At 35.7% G+C, this 18,865-nt stretch overlaps 1 protein-coding gene and 1 pseudogene across 2 annotated transcripts; both read left to right on the forward strand.

Moving 5' to 3' along the window:
- The first annotated feature begins 5,194 nt into the window (after positions 1-5,194).
- On the forward strand, positions 5,195-9,958 carry LOC111470334 (annotated as a pseudogene).
- Positions 9,959-13,340: 3,382 nt separating this feature from the next.
- On the forward strand, positions 13,341-16,904 carry LOC111470342 (zinc finger CCCH domain-containing protein 62). Of its 2 annotated transcripts, XM_023115894.1 has the most exons (8): positions 13,341-13,562; positions 13,738-13,855; positions 14,867-14,928; positions 15,013-15,064; positions 15,155-15,260; positions 15,497-15,595; positions 16,318-16,435; positions 16,542-16,904. In XM_023115894.1, exons 1-8 carry the CDS (start codon positions 13,370-13,372, stop codon positions 16,658-16,660), a joined length of 867 nt encoding a protein of 288 aa, XP_022971662.1. In that variant the 5' UTR covers positions 13,341-13,369; the 3' UTR covers positions 16,661-16,904. The 2 variants fall into 2 exon arrangements, with proteins under 2 accessions (XP_022971662.1, XP_022971663.1); XM_023115895.1 differs by lacking the exons at positions 16,318-16,435; positions 16,542-16,904 and adding an exon at positions 16,060-16,146.
- The last annotated feature ends 1,961 nt before the right edge of the window (positions 16,905-18,865 follow it).

Raw genomic sequence — 18,865 nt, forward strand, 5'->3', positions numbered from 1 at the left:
CGATATATATAACCGCATTTTTGTTTTATTTACGAATTAAACAAAAAGAGAGAATCTTAGATATTTAAAGAGAGATTTAAATATCTTAATCAAATATGTGTCAGAATTAATTGAGATTGGTATTTGAATTAATATTAAATATTAATTAAATAGTTTAATTAATCATTTAATATTACTTTAATTTGAAATTAATAATTCAAATTGATTGTTGAATCAAAATGAAAGAAAGTCAAAATGTTAAATGAAAAATCCATGTTAGTGGAATTTTGAGATGTCAAAATTTGGTTTAACCAAACTTGCATGTTTGCCAAATAAACCCCACAAATTTGAGTGGAATTTTGAGTGTCAAAATTTGGTTAACTCAAGCATGCATGCTTGCTATATAATCCCAAACATTTGAGTGAAATTTTGAGTGTCAAAATTTGGTGATCTCAAATTTGCATGAACATACAAACATGACTATAAATAGAGTGATCATGGTACATGGAAGGTTGACTTTTGGAAAAAACGTTGAGAAAAACCTCTCACAAACTCTCTCTTCATATATACTAAATCCCTCCCAAGTTTAGTCACTCACCAGATTCTACAATCGCGTTCTAAGGCCGGAGAATAGTGGAGAAGACACTAGTGGTGGTTTGAAACCGGTCCGTGAGGGAAAAAAAAACTTGATCGACAAAAGGTTAGTATTCAAACTCATTGAGTTTTAATGCTTTTGAACATGCTAGCTAATTCACTATAATTGATGTAGTTAGAGTGCCTAAGATCCAAATTACTTCCGCATGTGTTATATTAACACCATCAGATGTGATGATGTTATATGATGACTTGATGATGTTAGATAATGATGTGATGATGTTATGTGATGACTTGATGACGTTAGGTGATGATGTTATACGATGACTTGATGACGTTAAATAATAATGTAATGATGTTATATGATGACATACATGATGTTGACATGATGATGATGCATAATAATAAAAGATGATATGAGATGGATGATGATGAAATGACTTAATATGATGATGTTCCATATAAAGATGATGTGCATGTATTAAATGTCACGATACATTATGACGACGAGTTTTCAAAGACACAACCCTAGTTAATGTTAATGATGATGAATGTATGAAAGCCAATGTGTGCATGTTACTTAGAGTAATGTGTGAACGGTGTATAGAGTTGTGTCATAAAGATAATTTAAAGATAAAAACTATAGGGACCTCACGCATTTTGTGTGTTCATATACATCGGGATACTTTCCCATTTATGATGATGATGATGATGGTCATGCCTCGCATGACACTCAGGGGTCGGTTGACCTTCGGACGTCGCTACGGACAATTAGCTTGATTATGATGGGTCCAGGGGGTGCGAACCGCTTGGGGACCCATGCTCGCACGTGCGAGTGTGTGTAGGGAAGTACTACACATCCAATTTTGTCAAGACTAGAGGCCACTCCTATGATGTTTTTTTAATGATAGGTCCGTAGATCATGAGTTGCATGTGTTTACATTCCTTGACCACAATTGGTCACTTGCTTAATATTTATTTAAAATGCTCAAGCCTTGTGTTACTTCTATTTCAGGTAAGAGTAAGACATCTCTATACAACCACATTGCAATTTGAGACCATGACATATGCATAGAGTAGTCACATTTAATTTCTTAATCTTAAGTTAGAATAAAGTATTTTTAATTTTTACGTCTATTTATTTAATTTAGTATTTCATTGTGTCGTTTTAGAGATGTTTTTTTAACACATAAGTTCATGACAGTGTTTTAAGATAAAATTTATGTTTTTTAACGAAGTTTTAAATGTTTAATTTTACACATGAGTATAGATGATGACGACGATAGCGCCTCTAAGTAAGTGAAAATTTAGAGTAGGTACATTCTAAGTTTTAATTAATCATAGACACATATGACTTTCGTATCACGAATGTCCATTTGGCATTTTTAAGGCTTGTAATGCTCTTGATAATAATCGATTAATGTTATAAAAATCTATTGTTTCTTGAACCCCTATAGTACTCTCTTCTTATCAAATATTGCTTTAGGTTTAAAGTTTTGATCGATTTTAAATCAGTTTTGATCCATCTAATTTCGAAGTGAATTGTTTTGAAATTTAAGAGTGAACATTATAAATTATAAGTTTTATGTAAGAGTTATACATATTTTTAGCTAATCTCTTCGTTGGAATCTATTAAATTTACCTTATTTGTGAGTATTTGTAACCATGCTGACAAACCTATAGCTTTAAAGATCTAGTCCAGACTCAAGATTCTGATCTATTTTGTGGATTTTCCATCCATCTCGATCTAGTTCACAAGTTTCATGCTAGCTTAGATTTGTTTTAATGATTTTTCTTCGGTTCCCAATTCTAGTGTGATTTTTCTTCTATTGCCCGACTCAATGATTTTTTCTTCATTTTGAGTTGATTCAAGAAGTATTTAAGTTTTTCTTATAGGTTACATATGTTATAGGATTGATCCTTGCATGTAATGATAATTGTTGGTAGTGCTTGGTTTGATGAATTGTTCCCGCTATAATTAGCACGGTGATGATTAAACATGAATTATAGATGTTGTAAGATCACACATGGGTAGAAGAGAGAAACAAAATATTTGATATAAGGATATAAAAATATCTCTTTAGTAGACGCGTTTTAAAATCATAAGGCTGTCAACGGTACGTAACGAGCTAAAAGGAACAATATCTACTAGTGGTGGATTTGAGCTATTATAGATGTTATGTATATGCTACTATGATGGAAGTCACAAGTTAATGAGATAATTGTTCGTCTATTTCTATTTTAGCACCTCATGCATACGGTGTAAACGCTTTAGTTATGGGTTACATCTCTAGCCATGAATCATGTGTATGGGTACAATCCATACATACTTTAGATATAGGATGATTACAGTTGTTTTGTAGACTCATTTACAATGCAAGCACTAAGAGTTCTCATGACCAAGCAGAAAACGCCTAATCACAACCAAATATGTCTTTACAAGGATTATATTTTAGTAAGTTTATCAATTACATTTTTGAACTTTAGATTATAATTTTAATAAATGTCTATTATAATTACTCTAGCAAGTTCTTTAAAATGCATTATTTTCATTATATGTTGAGATTTAAAAGATAAAAATTGAATAATATATTTGATTTGGATAATATGAAAGATTTGTTGATTTCAATATTACTTAGACTCGAATTAAACAAAAATCAGCCGAAGTCACCAGCTAAAGTGTCTACGGTACCCATGAGGCCTTCTCCAAAGGAGGTCGACCGAACTCTCTGAACGAATAAGAAGTTGACAGCAAAAGGAATCAATGATTCTTATTCCATTCAGTTGAAGCTAGTCACTTGTCGATTCTACACTCGAGGTTGGTAAGAACTTAAGACAATGTCCCTTAATCTAAATGGGCCTATCAACACAGCAACGAGTACTTAATGAAATGAGAAATCTAATATAAAAGGAGGAAATAATCAGATAAATGAAAAGAGAATTGAATTCTATTTGTACTAGATATAAGATGAAAAGTTACCTATTAAAACAAGGACAGTGTGTCGAAAATGGTCGGGATAGCTTAGTTGGCAAAGCAGAGGAATAAAAATCCTCATGTCATTTATTCAAATCTGGTTCTTGACACATCATAAATTTATATGAGTATCAATCTTTCTAGTTATTTATTTCGTTCCAAAGGGGTCGTTTGTTAGCGTGAGGGTGTCCAATTTGCATACAGATGACTCGATATTGTATAGAAGGAAGAAACAAGTGACCAATAAATGAAGATTTGAAGAGTAAAAAGCGAGAAATTGTGAAGGTGAAAGTAGGTAGAAGTTATATTGGTTGATTTTAGTTGACTCTAAGTCATCTTCTAGCTGCCATTTAATCAGAATTGAGGGTGAGCTGGAGTATTCTTCTTGCAAAAACCTAGGTGATGCTGTCTTGTTGTCTCCAGCTCAGATCTTTAACGTTGTCATCAAAGTTTGTCAGAAGGAGCAGTAGAAAGGGTGAAATGAGATTACCAGGGACAATTGCCTTGTAATTTTCCTGTCTTTTTGTGAGAATTCTATGTATCTTACGATGTCTCATACTCCGCTCACTCGAAGTATGTCTATTAATTACCCTTTTGGAGTCTTGGTGGAGCTTTCTGGTTAGCCATAAATTGAGTTGTTATTGCTTGTGTGGTACATCCAAATGTCATATATATATGTGTGTGAGAAGGGCAGCATTGTGCTGTTTTCAACTACTAAACTGCTAGGACATTATGGAAAATATCCCTCGATAGCTGAAAGAGATTAATTGATGACTCCTTATTAATAAGCCACGTAATGTCATTATAGTTTGTGAGGGAGAGACTCTCTAACGTCTTGTGAACCCTTACCTTTGTGGCCAAGTTTATGACCCAACAGATAGTTGGAGATCCCTTAGATTGTTCCCACAAGGGATGCATGGGGGCAGGACCTTAGCTAATACAACTCTTGATAAACTACTATCATCACTGTGATAGGTTCACTAATATGAATTACTGGCTCGACTATTAATCCCCACATCGTCATTGCACTTGTATGGGGTGACCCCACAATTGGTAGTGTCATGCCAACCATTACTACTATCGGAAACTATTGATTATGGATAATGCAACTCAAGGCTTTTTGCTTTTAACATGATATTTAATCCTTAGCCCTTATGAGCATACTAAAGGATCCATCGTATCCATACTGTACTTATGTACTTATGAGTCACAAAATGTTTTTACTAATTGGATTCCACTTGAAACTAATAAAAACCGTCTTAGGATTGACTCTCATGAGTAATGAATCTTAAGTTTAGGAACATAACTAATTGTCGTAGTCTAACAGGCATCGAAGAACTAATCCTCATAGTCTAGCATGCATCAAAAGAGTTAAGAACTAATCCTTGTAGTCTAGCATGCATCGACAAGTAGAAATGATGTTTGACTCATCTATGTATTATGGTATTAATTACCCACTAGAGCCTATCGTACTTCCTTTAAAGTTAAAATTTCATTTCATTGTCCTTAGTCTTTGGCACATTAAATATCACTTACTTCCGACCTCTCGTAACCTTCCAATACCTTAAAATTTGAACACTCTCCCTTGTAACCCATAACGCTGCTGCTGTCTCCACACAAGTCTTCCAATATTCCATCAAAAACATGATGAATGCAAATTTTGCAAGGAGGGAGCTCATAACAATACTCAGCATCGATGGCGGCGGCATCAAAGGCATCATCCCCGGAACTGTCCTCGCCTTTCTTGAATCTAAACATCAAGTGTTTGACAGAACTTTACGTTCTAACTTTTTTTATATATATGTAACTATCCAAGCCCACCGTTAGCAGAAATTAACCGCTTTGACCTATTAGTATCATTGTTAGCCTCACAATTTTAAAACGCATCTAATAGAAAGAGGTTTCCACACTTTTGTAGGAAATACTTTGTTCTCCTCTCCAATCGATTTAGGAACTCACAATATCTGCTAGCAATAAACTTGGGTTGTTACAAATGGTATCAGAGCTAGACACTGGACAGTGTGCCAAAGAGAACGTTGGCTCCCAATGGGTAGATTGTGAGATCTCATGTCGATTGGAGAGAGGAACAAAACATTCCTTATAAGAGTGTGTAAACCTCTCCCTAGTAGATGCGTTTTAAAATCGTGACACCGATGGCGATACGTAAGGACCAAAACAGACAATATCTGCTAAGGATGAATTTAGATTTTTACGATATATGTATAGTTGAAAAGTTTGAAAGAAAATCATTGTCATCGTATATAATTTGAGTTGACTTGGTAGGAATTGGACGGGACAGAGGCAAGATTAGCGGATTACTTCGACGTAATCGCAGGGACGAGTACTGGGGGATTAGTCACGGCCATGCTTACAGCTCCGGACAAGAACAACAACAACCGACCGTTGTTCGCGGCAAACGAGATTAAGGAGTTTTACATGAAAGAGGCTCCTAGGATTTTTCCTCAACGAAGGTTGTTGTTATGAAACATTGATTTTGGTTGGTTTTTGTTTAGTATATTGATAGTGTTTGGGAGATAATTGTCTAGGAACTTTCTTGGTGGGGTGTGGAAGATGATTGGGCCCAAGTACGATGGGAAGTATTTGAGAACAGTGGTGAATAGGTTGGTCGGAGAGTTGACTTTGAAACAGACGTTGACCAATGTTGTCATTCCAGCTTCCGACATCAAGATTCTCCAACCGGTCATCTTCAACACCCATGATGTAATTAAAATCATGTCTGGTTTTATTTTTTATTTTTCTTTAAATTACTAATTTATTTCGAGAGAACGAACATTTTTAAGCACTTAAAAAGTTATTGGTGGGGTGAATACTATGCATGCAAAAGTAAATGCATTGAAGAATCCGAGGCTGGTAGATGTGTGCTTGGCCACTTCGGCAGCGCCCATATTCTTGCCACCCCATTTCTTTGAGACCTAGGACGATGTAGCAATCACCACTCGTACTTACGACCTTGTTGATGGTGCCATTGCCATTAATAATCTTGTGAGTTACTTTTGTTGGTACCTTTGGTTCGTTATTGAAACACAAATTTACCCATAAACTTCATTAGTAACTTTTTTTTACCGTAACTTTCAATTTCATTAAATAGCACGATAAAACTTAACTGGTTAGTGTAATTTTTGTCGAAAGATCATAGCTATTTCTCAATAAGGTCACAATAACTATATAATTCAATTAAAAAGATATCTAGATATTTTAAGATACCTAAATATTTTAGGATAAAAATTTAGGTACTCTTAGGAATAAATCTCTTAGATCACTAATGTCTGGTCCACACTCTTTAGTCTCTCCCGTAGTTTTTTTTCATCTCAAGAAAGTAAAGTGTGATAATGTTTTGTATCTTTTATTGATTGGTCTTAAGAAAGAATGTGAATATTTTCCACCAAAGATTTGTGTTCAATGTCAGAGCAAGGTTGTGATAAGCTGTCTAATCTCTTAAAACTCTTAGTATGCTCTATTGGTTGCGCTCTACCTGATCTATTAATGAGTGAGTTTCTTCGTGTCATAAGTAGTCATGGGTTGAAAACTAGTTTGTTTGGTAGTACTGAAATACTACCAATATGACGGGTGATCTTTAGGACGTCGAAGGAATTAGAAACTCAACAACAACAACTACAACACATGAGTAACATGCATGATGTCCTATCTAGAAGGATAAGACCTTTGGAAGTAAAATTATGTTGCTAGAGGAAGATGCTAATGGTGCCTTGTGCAAATGAAGAATTAAAATAAACCAAGCAATATTTGTCTTGAAAACCATCGTCGAGGAAGAGATGTTGGATCACATTTAGGATGATAAGACATTGAAAGAAGCACGGGAAATGTTCGTGATACTTTTCTCGAAGGAGAATATAGAAGGTTTGTTATGGTTGTACAAGAATGACCCGCTCAACCATTACTTGAAGAGTTTAAAAGTTTTCTAGCCAACAAAAAAGTCATGGCTAAACAAATAAGAGGCATCACGTTAGTGAAGAAGAAGCGTTCTACACAAATAAGAGTTTGGAGCAACAATAAGTTACCCACCAAAACTGAATACAAGAATTCTGACAAAAGAGGAAGTCATCAAAGTACTGTACAACCTTAGAGACGTTAGAAAAATGGCAACAAGAGTTTACAAAGACAAGAGATTTGAAGGTATTTGTTATAGCAGATAAAAAAAACAAGGGTCATATGTCCAAGAATTTTTTATCCAAAAAAGGTACATCGGAAGCAATATGACAACCTCCAAAAAGGAGATAGAGAATGACTGAGATACAAAATAACGTATGCCTTAGAAGAAGTCTAACTAATGTTAATGGCGATGATGGGAGAGCATATCGATTATGAAAATGGTTTGATCTTGATTCAGGATGCTCAAACTACATGATAGCGAACAAAGAAAACTGTAAGACAAGAAAGAGTACAAAGGAAGTCGTGTGGCATGCACAACCAACAATTCACAGTTACCGTTTGCTCAAACCAACAATACAATGATTTTGTCTGATAATAAATCTAATATGGTAACGTTCATTGACGACTATTCAAGATATGTGCGGATTTTTTCATGGAAAAGAAGTCAAACACATTCTCAAAATTTCAGGATTTTAGACCATGGTGGAAAATATACGTTAGAGGATTTCGATTGGTATCTACACAAGTGCACGATATGTTATCAATTTACATGTGTCTACACGTCAAAACAAATGGTATATCAGAGAGAAAATGTCAACATCTTATAGAGATTTGTCGAAGCATGCAACACATGAAAAATGTTCCATGAAAATTTTGGGCGGAAGTTATGTGAACTACTGCCCATGTGATCAACAAGCTTCCCTAGCCAAGGTTAGGTGTCATCTCACCACGTGAGACATTATGAGACATGAAACCTTCAATTAACTACTTCTCAGTATTTAGCTGCATTTGCTACGTCCTAGTAATATACACAGCAGGTTTGATAAGAAAGCAATCAAACATATATTTGTTGGATATGACAATCAAAAAGAAAAGGGTGAAAGTGTTGGATATTTATGAAGCATTTTCGTGATGGTTCTCATGAGAAGAAACTTATACCATACTCAAACAATATTGACGAAATTCTACCACAGAAGACGAGAGAGTAAACGGTATACATTTGGTCAATTGTTGATGCACCTGAAAATCCAAGTGACACTAATGTTAGTGAGTAAGAAGTGATTCAACCTAGTAAACTCGAAAAGAAAATAACACTTCAACAACTTAGATATTAATCTGCTAAAGGTTATCACTAGCTCGATAGAGTCAAACCCATTAATTATACGAGCTCATATGGTAAAATTTTAGGAAGAAATTCTCATTCATCCTTGGTAAATGTCTATTTTGACAAGTTTCAATTTAATTTCTACCATTTAGACTTTAAAATTTGACTAAACCATAGATAGACTAATCGAAACACTTAAAATCACAAAGATTAAATGTATCGAAGTATTGTGATAATTTAATATAGTATCAAAGTAGGAAGTCCGTCGTTAAGAAAGGGTCGGGATACAAAATTCCAATTTAGATTATAGCTCCCGCTATGACATGTCCTGGTTAAACGAAACCTTACCTAACCAACATTTAGATTCCGCTCTACGGTTTACCCGAACATTCTCTTCTTATCCCAAATTTGTAATTTAATCTTTGATTTCGTCCGTCCAAATTTCTATGCACAATTTTATATGAACATACATGCTTCCAATTTTAGCTATCTATGTAAAAGTGGTGTGAAATTTGACAGACAATGGCAGCCATAACCCACATGAACAGGGAGATTGAAATGAACCACATAGCAAACTCAATGATCAAACCAAATGACACAACAAGGATGCTTGTTCTATCCTTGGGGACAGAGTTGCCTAAACATGAAGAGAAGTACAATGCAACACAATCCTCAAAATGGGGAGCCTTTAATTGGATTTATCAAAATGGTTCGACCCCGATTATTGACTTCTTCTCCGATGCTAGTTTTGATATGGTTGATTACCACGTTTCCATCCTTTTCCGATCTCCAAATCTTCATCAAAACTATCTTCGAATTCAGGTAACTCTATTATAGAATGTTTTTTTGAGTTGATTAGTGATTTAACACGGTGAATGTAAAAACTTTAAACAAAGGCGGTTTGATGATGAGTTTCTTATTCTATGAAAAGAGAGTGTTGTTTATGAACAAGATGACTCGTTAACTGACGATACTGCATCGGTGGATATAGCGACTCCAAAAAATTTAATAAACCTTGTGAAGATTGGGGAGAGCTACTAAAGAAACCAGTGTCACGGATTAATTTAGAAACAGGAAGATATGAGACTGTTGATGGAGAAGGTAGCAATGAGGAAGCTCTCACCAAGTTTGCCAAATTTCTCCATCAAGAACGAAACTTAAAACTAAGTATCTAGTTAGCTAGATGAAACTTGTTATTCTATTTTATGAGTTGCAACCTCGTTTTGGTTCCAATCTGAATGATGTGCTAGAGACATTCTCGAAAAAAGTCAGTTGTTATCGAATTTTCATTTTAAAAAATTAGTTGGGAATCCTGAATGAGTCAATAACGTCATGTCAAATTCTACGAGGGAGTGACTTTCATGCATGCCAACTATTAGGTACCCATGTGGTTCTTCACCATTTATTGGACAAGTTTTCGACCCAAGAGCCTTATTGGGAGAACTCTGTCTGTTTCCACACACATGAGGCACTTATCCTGTCGTTACCAATCTAGGTCATCCTAGGTACACATGTATGAAGGGAATGAACTCTTCATCCATGTAGCGGAAGCATTTGGAACCGTTTTGATTTTTATTAAGAATTAAAACAAAAGCAATAAACTCGAGAGTAAGACCTCTACTGGTTTAGTTATATCACCACATCGGTCTACCCAAAGAATCCAATGGAGTGTTAGGTTATGAACTTGCTGATTATTTATAGCTTACACAATGACATAATGAAACTGTATACAGTAAATGACGTACATAGTAAATAATCATATAGAAAATAGTTATATATATATATATATATTTATTTATTAAACTGAACAATATATATACCCACTTAGGTAATCCTTGGAAATGTATTTTATACATTTTTTTGTATTCTTTATTATGGTACATATTTGAAGTTATTAATATAAATTGTTAGACGAACACGACTATCCACAATGGTATGATAGTGTTCACTTTGAGCATAAGCTTTCATGGCTTTGCTTTGGGCTTCCCCAAAAGGCCTTATACCAATGTAGTTAGTATTCCTCACTTATAAGCCCATGATCATTCCCTAAATTAGCCGATGTGGAACTTTCATCATCCAACATAAACACCTATACCTTTGTTTCTCTCCGGCTGTTTAAGTGTGAGTTATTGTGCCGTCTTAATGGGTTTTGCTCCTATCATGTATTTTAGGCGCTATCTCCCTTCGATTTCTTCTACGAAGTTTTGGGTCTCCTTCTCACAAGTTGATAGGGACCAATTTAATTCCATATGGCCTAAAAATGAAGCTATAGAATAGGAATCAATCTCTATTATCCACAGTAACTATTATTCTTATTCTTTATTCTCCAATTCTTCTACTCAATCTTATTCTTATTCGTCTCTTTTACCATACCATTATTATAAGGATAACGCGGATGATATTATTTTAATTAATTATTTTTTGAATGGAATAAAAATTAGTATTATAAAATTATGGTTTTAATTTTTAAAATATGGTCCTGGTGGTAGGCAAAATCATACATTTGGGCTTTAAATTCTGAACAAATAATGGCACCTAAAAAAATGCATTATTAGCCCCCCAATCAATTTTAAATAAACAAATAATTCTACCCGTTTATGGTTTATTAGTGAACTAATTATTATTCTCCCCAATTCCTATTAATAAATTATCACATAATTATTCATGAAATAGAGGACCACCACCCATAAAAATTCACTCCAATTTAATCCAAGAACATAATTTTAAAAAATTATAATATTTATTTTTAAAAAAGAAAAAAGAAAAAAGAAAAAAGAAAAAAGAAATCTCGAGAGACGCGTGGAGAAGGAGTGAAGAGATGAGCATTGATTAGCAACAGCTGTACTCCAATCACGCACACTCCCTTCACTCCTTCATCTTCCTCATGTGATTACTCTCTCTCTCTCTCTCTAAAACCCCATTTCCTTCTCTCTCAATCTCTGCACCTCCCTTCCCATGGCTTCCAAGCTCCTCTTCCCCCTCTTCACACTCCTCCTCCTCCTCCTCCTCCTCTCCGCCGCTTCCGCCCACCTCCCCGTCGACACCTCTCTCAAGCTCATGGCCGACGCCCTCGAATGGCCCACCACAATCTCCATTCCCGACCACGACCACGACCACGACCACGACCACCTTCACCAAGACCCCCGCAGATCTCTCTTCTGGAACCGAGTCCACTACTACATCTCCTACGGCGCCCTCGCCGCCAACCGGATCCCTTGCCCGCCTCGCTCCGGCCGCCCTTACTACACTCACAACTGCTACAAGGCTCGCGGCCCTGTCAATCCCTACAGCCGTGGATGCTCCGCCATCACTCGCTGCCGCCGCTGATCTCTTCCATTTTCCGATCCGAGTTAAACGCCGTCGTATTCCCTTTCCCTAATTATACAATGTGTGGCTCTGGGAGTGACGGATTGTTGAATCTGATCTGTATTTGTCGTTTTAATTACTTCCACGACAGACGACATGTAGTTTGGGGCTTTATTCCTTCCTTTAGTTTATTTTCCCTTTTGATTGTTCCGCAATCTAGGGTCGGGAAAACGGCGTCGTTGCGTTGATTGAGGTATTTTTATTATTATTATTATTATTATTATTATTATGAAGCTGTGTGTGGCCAGGTATCTGAACCAGATTATATAAATTAAGGATTGTTTTATTTGTCATTATTATTACGTAATTATAGTTTAATGATACTGATTATGGATTAATGCTGGGATTACGCGGGAGTGTCGGTGGACGGTGCTTTTTTTTTTTTTTTTTTTTTAATTGATGGTAAATTGTTTTTATGATCGTGCGGTACTGTCGGCCACACACAATCCTTTTCAATTTTTAAATTCAAATTTATTTCTCAAGGAATGGACAATAATAATAAATTATTTGTGAAAAAATAAATAAACCTAAGCAACCTAAAATAATTATATTACTTTTATTTATTTGATTCCATTGAAATTATATAAAAATAATTGTTTTAGGGCACATGCGCATTTATTACCGCTTATAATGGGTAATTTACATTTTTTTAATTATTTACGGTTAATAAGAGTAATATTGTGCGACAAAACTTTAATTTTGAATGAACCATGAACTCCAATGATTTTTGTAATTGATTTAATAAGCCAACCTTTTTAGGAACGGAATAAAATAGGAAGTTAAAAATATAATTGCATGAGAATGAATGTGTTCTATTCTGACACTTCCTCTTAACCGAGACTCGACTCCTTTGGAGTCTTAATCATTTTTGACTGCCTTCGTACCTTTGAGGAGACCCGACATTTGAAGATTTGCCAATCTATTGACACGACTAAGTTTAGGACATGACTCTGATACCATGTTAGACGAACACGACTCTCCACAATGGTATGATATTGTCCACTTTGAGTATAAGCTCTCATGGCTTTGCTTTGGGCTTCCCAAAAGGCCTCACACCAATGGAGTTAGTATTCCTCACTTATAAACCCATGATCATTCCCTAAATTAGCCGATGTGGGACTTTCATCATCCAACACATTCTATTTTCAAAATTATTTTCAAAATATATTTGTGTAAAAGAAGTGGATGAAATTACCAAATTATGTTTCCTCCGCAAGGAAATGCCTGAAAGGGGTAGCAAACGAAGAGTCGTTTATCTATACTCGTCGTCGGAGGACGACGAAGAGGAATCGGACGAGGAGTACGATGATGAAGACGATGACGAAGGGGAATCGGAAAAGGAGTTTGATAATGAATGCAGCGACAACGATTGTGATGAAGTTCTCTCCCAGCGAGTCATCCGCTTTCTTAAAGGTATTTTAGACCGTTTCTTCCTTTTCCATTCATCACTCCGTCATGGTGTTCAAATTCGAGTTCAAAGTCCCAGTGTCGATTGAGAGAAATGAAATCGATGATTAGATAGGTTGTTGGGAAATTCGTAGGGTATTGGATCTCTTAATTATCTCATTTCAAACATGTTCTGTCGCAGAGAATAAAAATTTAGATTCCTTAACACTTCATGATTGCAAAGCTTATTTACGGGAGAATAGGCTAAGAATAGCGGGGACTAAAGCCGTCTGTATTCAAAGACTCCAGGAACATTGGAGGTACGTGGATTCTTCATCTTTAAACTCAAGATACACATCTTAATATTGCGTTCAATTAGGAAATTTTTGAAGTTTCCATCTAGTCCGATCGCTGAATATTTGAAATTGTTAGTGCATTTTCATGGTGGAAATCTGCTATGTACTCATCTATGGAAGTCTTCTGATATTTAGAGAAGCGACTATTGAGTGTTTCGGTAAATGTGGATTGTCATCAATTATGATTCTATAGACTTTAATAGATGGAAAACAGAAGATTTTTTAGATAATTTTATGTTGTGAAATTGAGTTTTCCTTGTTCCTCAATGGATTTTGGAGCCTTTTAACTTCTAGTTCTGCATTGATACATATCAAACCATAAGGCAGCAAAACATAATTTGGGTTTGGTACTGTTTTCCATTTGTTGCTGGTAAATCTTGATTACCTGATCTGTATTCTACCTCTTCCCTTCTGTTGTAATCACTTTGGGTCTCTGCAAAGTTGCACCATTATATAGAAGTTATTAAGCAAAAAGGGAGGAGATTCTGAAAGAATAATGTGCCATTTATTCAATTCTTCACAAGGAGTTAAATATACAATAGGTATTAGGCACAACTTGTGAGATCCCACATCGGTTGGAGCGGGGAACAAAACATCCCTTATAAGGGTGTGGAAACCTCTCCCTAGTAAACACGTTTTAAAACCATGAAGCTGATGGCGATATGTAACGGGCCAAAATGGACAATATCTGCTAGCGGCGTCTGTTACAAATGGTATCAAAACTAGGCACCGAGCGGTGTGCTAGCGAGGACGCTGGCCCTCAAGGGAGTGAATTGTGAGTTCTACATCGTTTGGAGAGGGGAACGAAGCATTTCTTATAAGGGTGTAGAAACTTCTCCCTAGTAGACGCGTTTCAAACCGTGAAGCTAACGGCGATACGTAACGGGCCAAAGCGGACAATATCTGTTAGCGATGACTATTACCCAACTACTCCTAACAAAACTTCTTTGCTCTCTTCTTTTTCTCCCAACTCAGGATGAAGGATGGAAATGGTGAAGTGCACTATCCAAGGTCATCCTTTGTTGTCAATTGTACTGGTAATTTCTATGTACATTTGTCATAGTATTTTCTTTGATCACTCTTTTAGTGGCTGTAATTATTCTATTAAAACAACAATGCAGGTGATGTTTGTAGGGGAGATACTGTTTTGTTCACTCAGAAAGTTTATGCAAAGTACTCAAACAAGTTTCTCTTCCACCAGTAGTCTTGTGTTAGATATTTTAGATTTGCACTCCTAATTCTTGTAGCTTAATTTTTTTATAGGTTTGATAAAGTAACTAGGCGTGGAGGGCTTATAGGGAAGAGAACTGTAGCAGGGAGGGTAGTGAAGGAGAGCTATGGTGCCAGCAAACAGCAGCATACTTTTACTGTAAGGCTATTTTTTCTGTTCTTGAAATCATTTTCTCATATCGTAATTTGAATTCGTTGTGCATTATTAGTACCACAATTCGTAATATGGTCAATATTGTAATATTCACTGCAATTATTATGTAGCAGTCGGTGAGAAATATACTTGTGCATTTTTTTCTTTTCTTTTGTTCATTCGCTTATATATTTTTTCATTTGCGATTCATCTTTCCAACGCTTGTGACTATAATGTGCTAGGTCGAAGTTTTATGGAGCAGGGGAGTTCGGAAGTTACCCCCACTTTATCCTCTACTTGTTAAGGGTCGAAATCTCTATAAACTAAGAACTTTCAGACGGGTAAGTTCTTACTTACGTACATAAATATATTTTATTTTCATACAAAGCATTTGCGATTGTGGGGATTTGTCCTGTGGATAAAAATTATAAATCAAATTGATTTTCTTAGTTGAGGTATTGCTGGTGGAAGTGTACGTATGTAAATATGAATTTAGTAACAGAACAATGCTCATTGTGTCTTAAATTCTCAAGCATGAACCAAGTGAGTGAGTTTGGCTCCAAGATATCCATCCTTTCCAAATTTGTATATAAGAGCTAAAGTTCTACGAAATATGATTTTGCTAAAGTTTGTATTGTCACCTACAAACATCACCTACATACCAGGCGATTGATGGATGTTATCTCCCCGTTGAGTTTGTTTGATTCTACGTATGATTTATGATTTATGAATTTTGTGCATTAGGTGATTGATAGGGATATCTCACTAATCAAACATGTATAGAGTATGTTCTCATATGTCATAGGTGATCGATAGGAATATCTCCCCAGTAAAGCATGCATGAGCGAACCAAACTAAGATTAGAGTAGTGGAGCTAGAGCAAATTATACGTTGACATCTAGCACCTTAGGATCGTGAGTGGTATTTGGGTCCAAAATATTCATCCTTTCCAAATTTGTATAAAAGAGCTAAAGTTTGTATGTCAGATCTTGTTTCTGATCATAAATGCAAGCCAATGACCAATATTGCTGAGTTTTCTTCATTATTTGTATGTTTTACTCAGCTTTGGAATGATGAAGCTGAAAGAATTCAAGTTCTAGCAGAGAAGCACAAAAGAGGTGCGGCTGCTCGGGGTGTACGAGCATTGCAGAAAAGGAAAAGAAAACTTCTACAAATCGGAGGTGGTATAATTCACAACCACTACTCCCCAAAACATGAAAAGGAGCTTGCTTGCTGCAATCTAATAAAAGATTGAATGTTACCATATTTTTGTATTGTAATGTCCAGGAAGTGGAAAGAATCAAGGACGTGCTCAACTTCCAAGACAAGCCTTGAACAGTAACGGGAGTCGCAAGAGTATGCGTTCAAGGGACAAGAACAATGCTGTTCGTAGACACCCAGCGTAGGAAGACAGAATGGACATCGAAAAATATAGTGGTCTGCTCTTGAGCTTACAAATGGCCTTTGAACTTGCGTTACAAATTGCTCTTTTAAGTTTGAAAAGGAATCAGTGAACAACTCTTCAAATAATCTAACCAAAATTGACTTCAAAGTACCGGGAAAAGTCAAAACAGGCATTTAGGTTCGTTTGTAAATGTAATTAGCCTTTACTTTCACGATATCTCGTGATGAAGTAAGGTTTTAAATGAATTTAATTAGATGTAAAATGGTTAAGATCAACACTATCTCATATATTAAATTCATATTATGTTTTCAATATATTAGATGAATGAGTTGTCACCACCTGACCTGACTTTTTAGTAGACCATGACGAAAAGACAAATCGAAAATAAGTACATAAAAGTAAAATAAAACAAACAATTAAAAGTATGAAAATTATCATTGCAAAAATTCAAAAAAATTAAAAATTAAAAATACAAATGACAACTCTAAAGAAAGATATAAGTTAATTGATTCTGTCAATAGTCTAGCTCTTGAGTACCTTCCCACCTGAACTAGTACTTGAAAAAGGAAAAGGGATGAGTACTTGAAAAAGAAAAAGGGACGAGTATAAAAATATTCATCAAACAACGAGATGAGTATAAAAATAGCATCCATTTCTTATTAAGTTTTCACGGCTTTTCTCTAGACTCTAAGAAGTCCGAGCTTATCCCTTACAATAATCTAAGCCTTTATGCAAGTCTCGAAGTCACTAACGGTTTATCATGTGTCATCTGCCTGTGTAGTCCCTAATCCCCTTTCAAAATTGGTCAACGGCGTCGCAACATCAGCTTTGACCTGTTCTTAATGGCGTCATAACGTCAGCTTTGACCTGTTCATACACTCAATAGAAGTGTTCACCCTAAACCACCTATCTGTGTAGTCTCTAATCTCTTCTAATACTGGTTGACGGAGTAGTGGTGTTAGTCTTGACCTGTTTCTACACTCAATAGGGGTTCTCATCTTAACACATACCTATGTATGTCCCAAGTCCAACTAGGACTGGTTTACGAGTTCGCCCATTTCTACACTCAATAGGAGTCCTCGTTTTGAGTTAGCTACCAAAGTAGTCCCAAGTCCCTTCCAAGACCAATTTACGAGTTCGCCCGTTTCTACACTCAATAGTCACTCAAGTGGCATCAGGGTACTATAAAGATTCCTTAGTCTTACTTAGATGTTAAGGAGATTTACTAGGTTCTTAGCGCGTCTAGGTGGCTTAGACTACATCTCATGTTCCCAACCAATTCCTGGGTGCACTCATGTCTAGAACTATGATCGCCGCTCACGATCCTAAGCTGCTAGGTCTATTGTGAATGTATTAACCTAGGTCAACGTAATATCTACTTTAGCTCTGCCGCCCTAATTTTAGTTTGGTTCGCTCATGCATGCTTTACTAGGGAGATATTCCTATCGATCACCTATGATATAAGAGAACATACTCATTCATTCATACATGTTTGATTAGTGAGATAGCTTAGAACATATATCACAATCTACCATCCTCTATCCTAATACAATCGAAGACATTAAAATAGGCATGTATCTCGATTTCTCATTCTATGAGTAATAATCATGCATATTCTAATCATCTAAGGTAAAATAGGCTCGCATGCTAACTCATCTTAATGATTCTTACAAGTATTACTTACCTAAAGTCCATGTAATACTTCGATGAAGCATATCCTTCAAAGCATTTTTGCTGATTTGATCTCCATTTTTTTTTTCTGAAAACTTGCTGAATTACTGATAGTTTACCTACTTAACTTTTGAGTTAACATAGCTTAATTGGTGTAGGCATCCAATCTCAAATTTCCACTCCTACATGTTGAATTCAACAAAAGTTACTAAGCCCTAAATCTTAAATCCTAAACAAAATCAACCGAACAATCAATTTTTAGACCCTAAACCCTAAATCCTATATTTTGAATTCATTGAATAATAAACTTTTACCAACTTCAAAAGAGGTCATTAGTGTCTTCAGCTTATGAACTCATCAGCTATCGAATCGAAAGCTTGATTTGACGAATTTAGTTGAGAATATATCAGTTTTGATCTATAACTTGACCCTCGGATGTAACCACAGGATTTGCAGTCAGCATGAGATGACATAGCACCTCTAACAGTCTTAACAACATCACATTAGTTTGATTGACTTGAATGGCCTCTACTTC

Source organism: Cucurbita maxima, unplaced genomic scaffold, assembly GCF_002738345.1.
Source record: "Cucurbita maxima cultivar Rimu unplaced genomic scaffold, Cmax_1.0 Cma_Scf00044, whole genome shotgun sequence".
NCBI lineage: Eukaryota > Viridiplantae > Streptophyta > Magnoliopsida > Cucurbitales > Cucurbitaceae > Cucurbita > Cucurbita maxima.

Coding starts and splice junctions, on each gene's coding strand:
- LOC111470342 (XM_023115894.1), top strand. CDS start 13,370: ATGCCTGAAAGGGGTAGCAAACGAAGAGTCGTTTATCTATACTCGTCG. Junction 14,929..15,012: donor CTTTGTTGTCAATTGTACTG/GTAATTTCTATG, acceptor ACAACAATGCAG/GTGATGTTTGTAGGGGAGAT. Junction 15,596..16,317: donor AACTAAGAACTTTCAGACGG/GTAAGTTCTTAC, acceptor TGTTTTACTCAG/CTTTGGAATGATGAAGCTGA.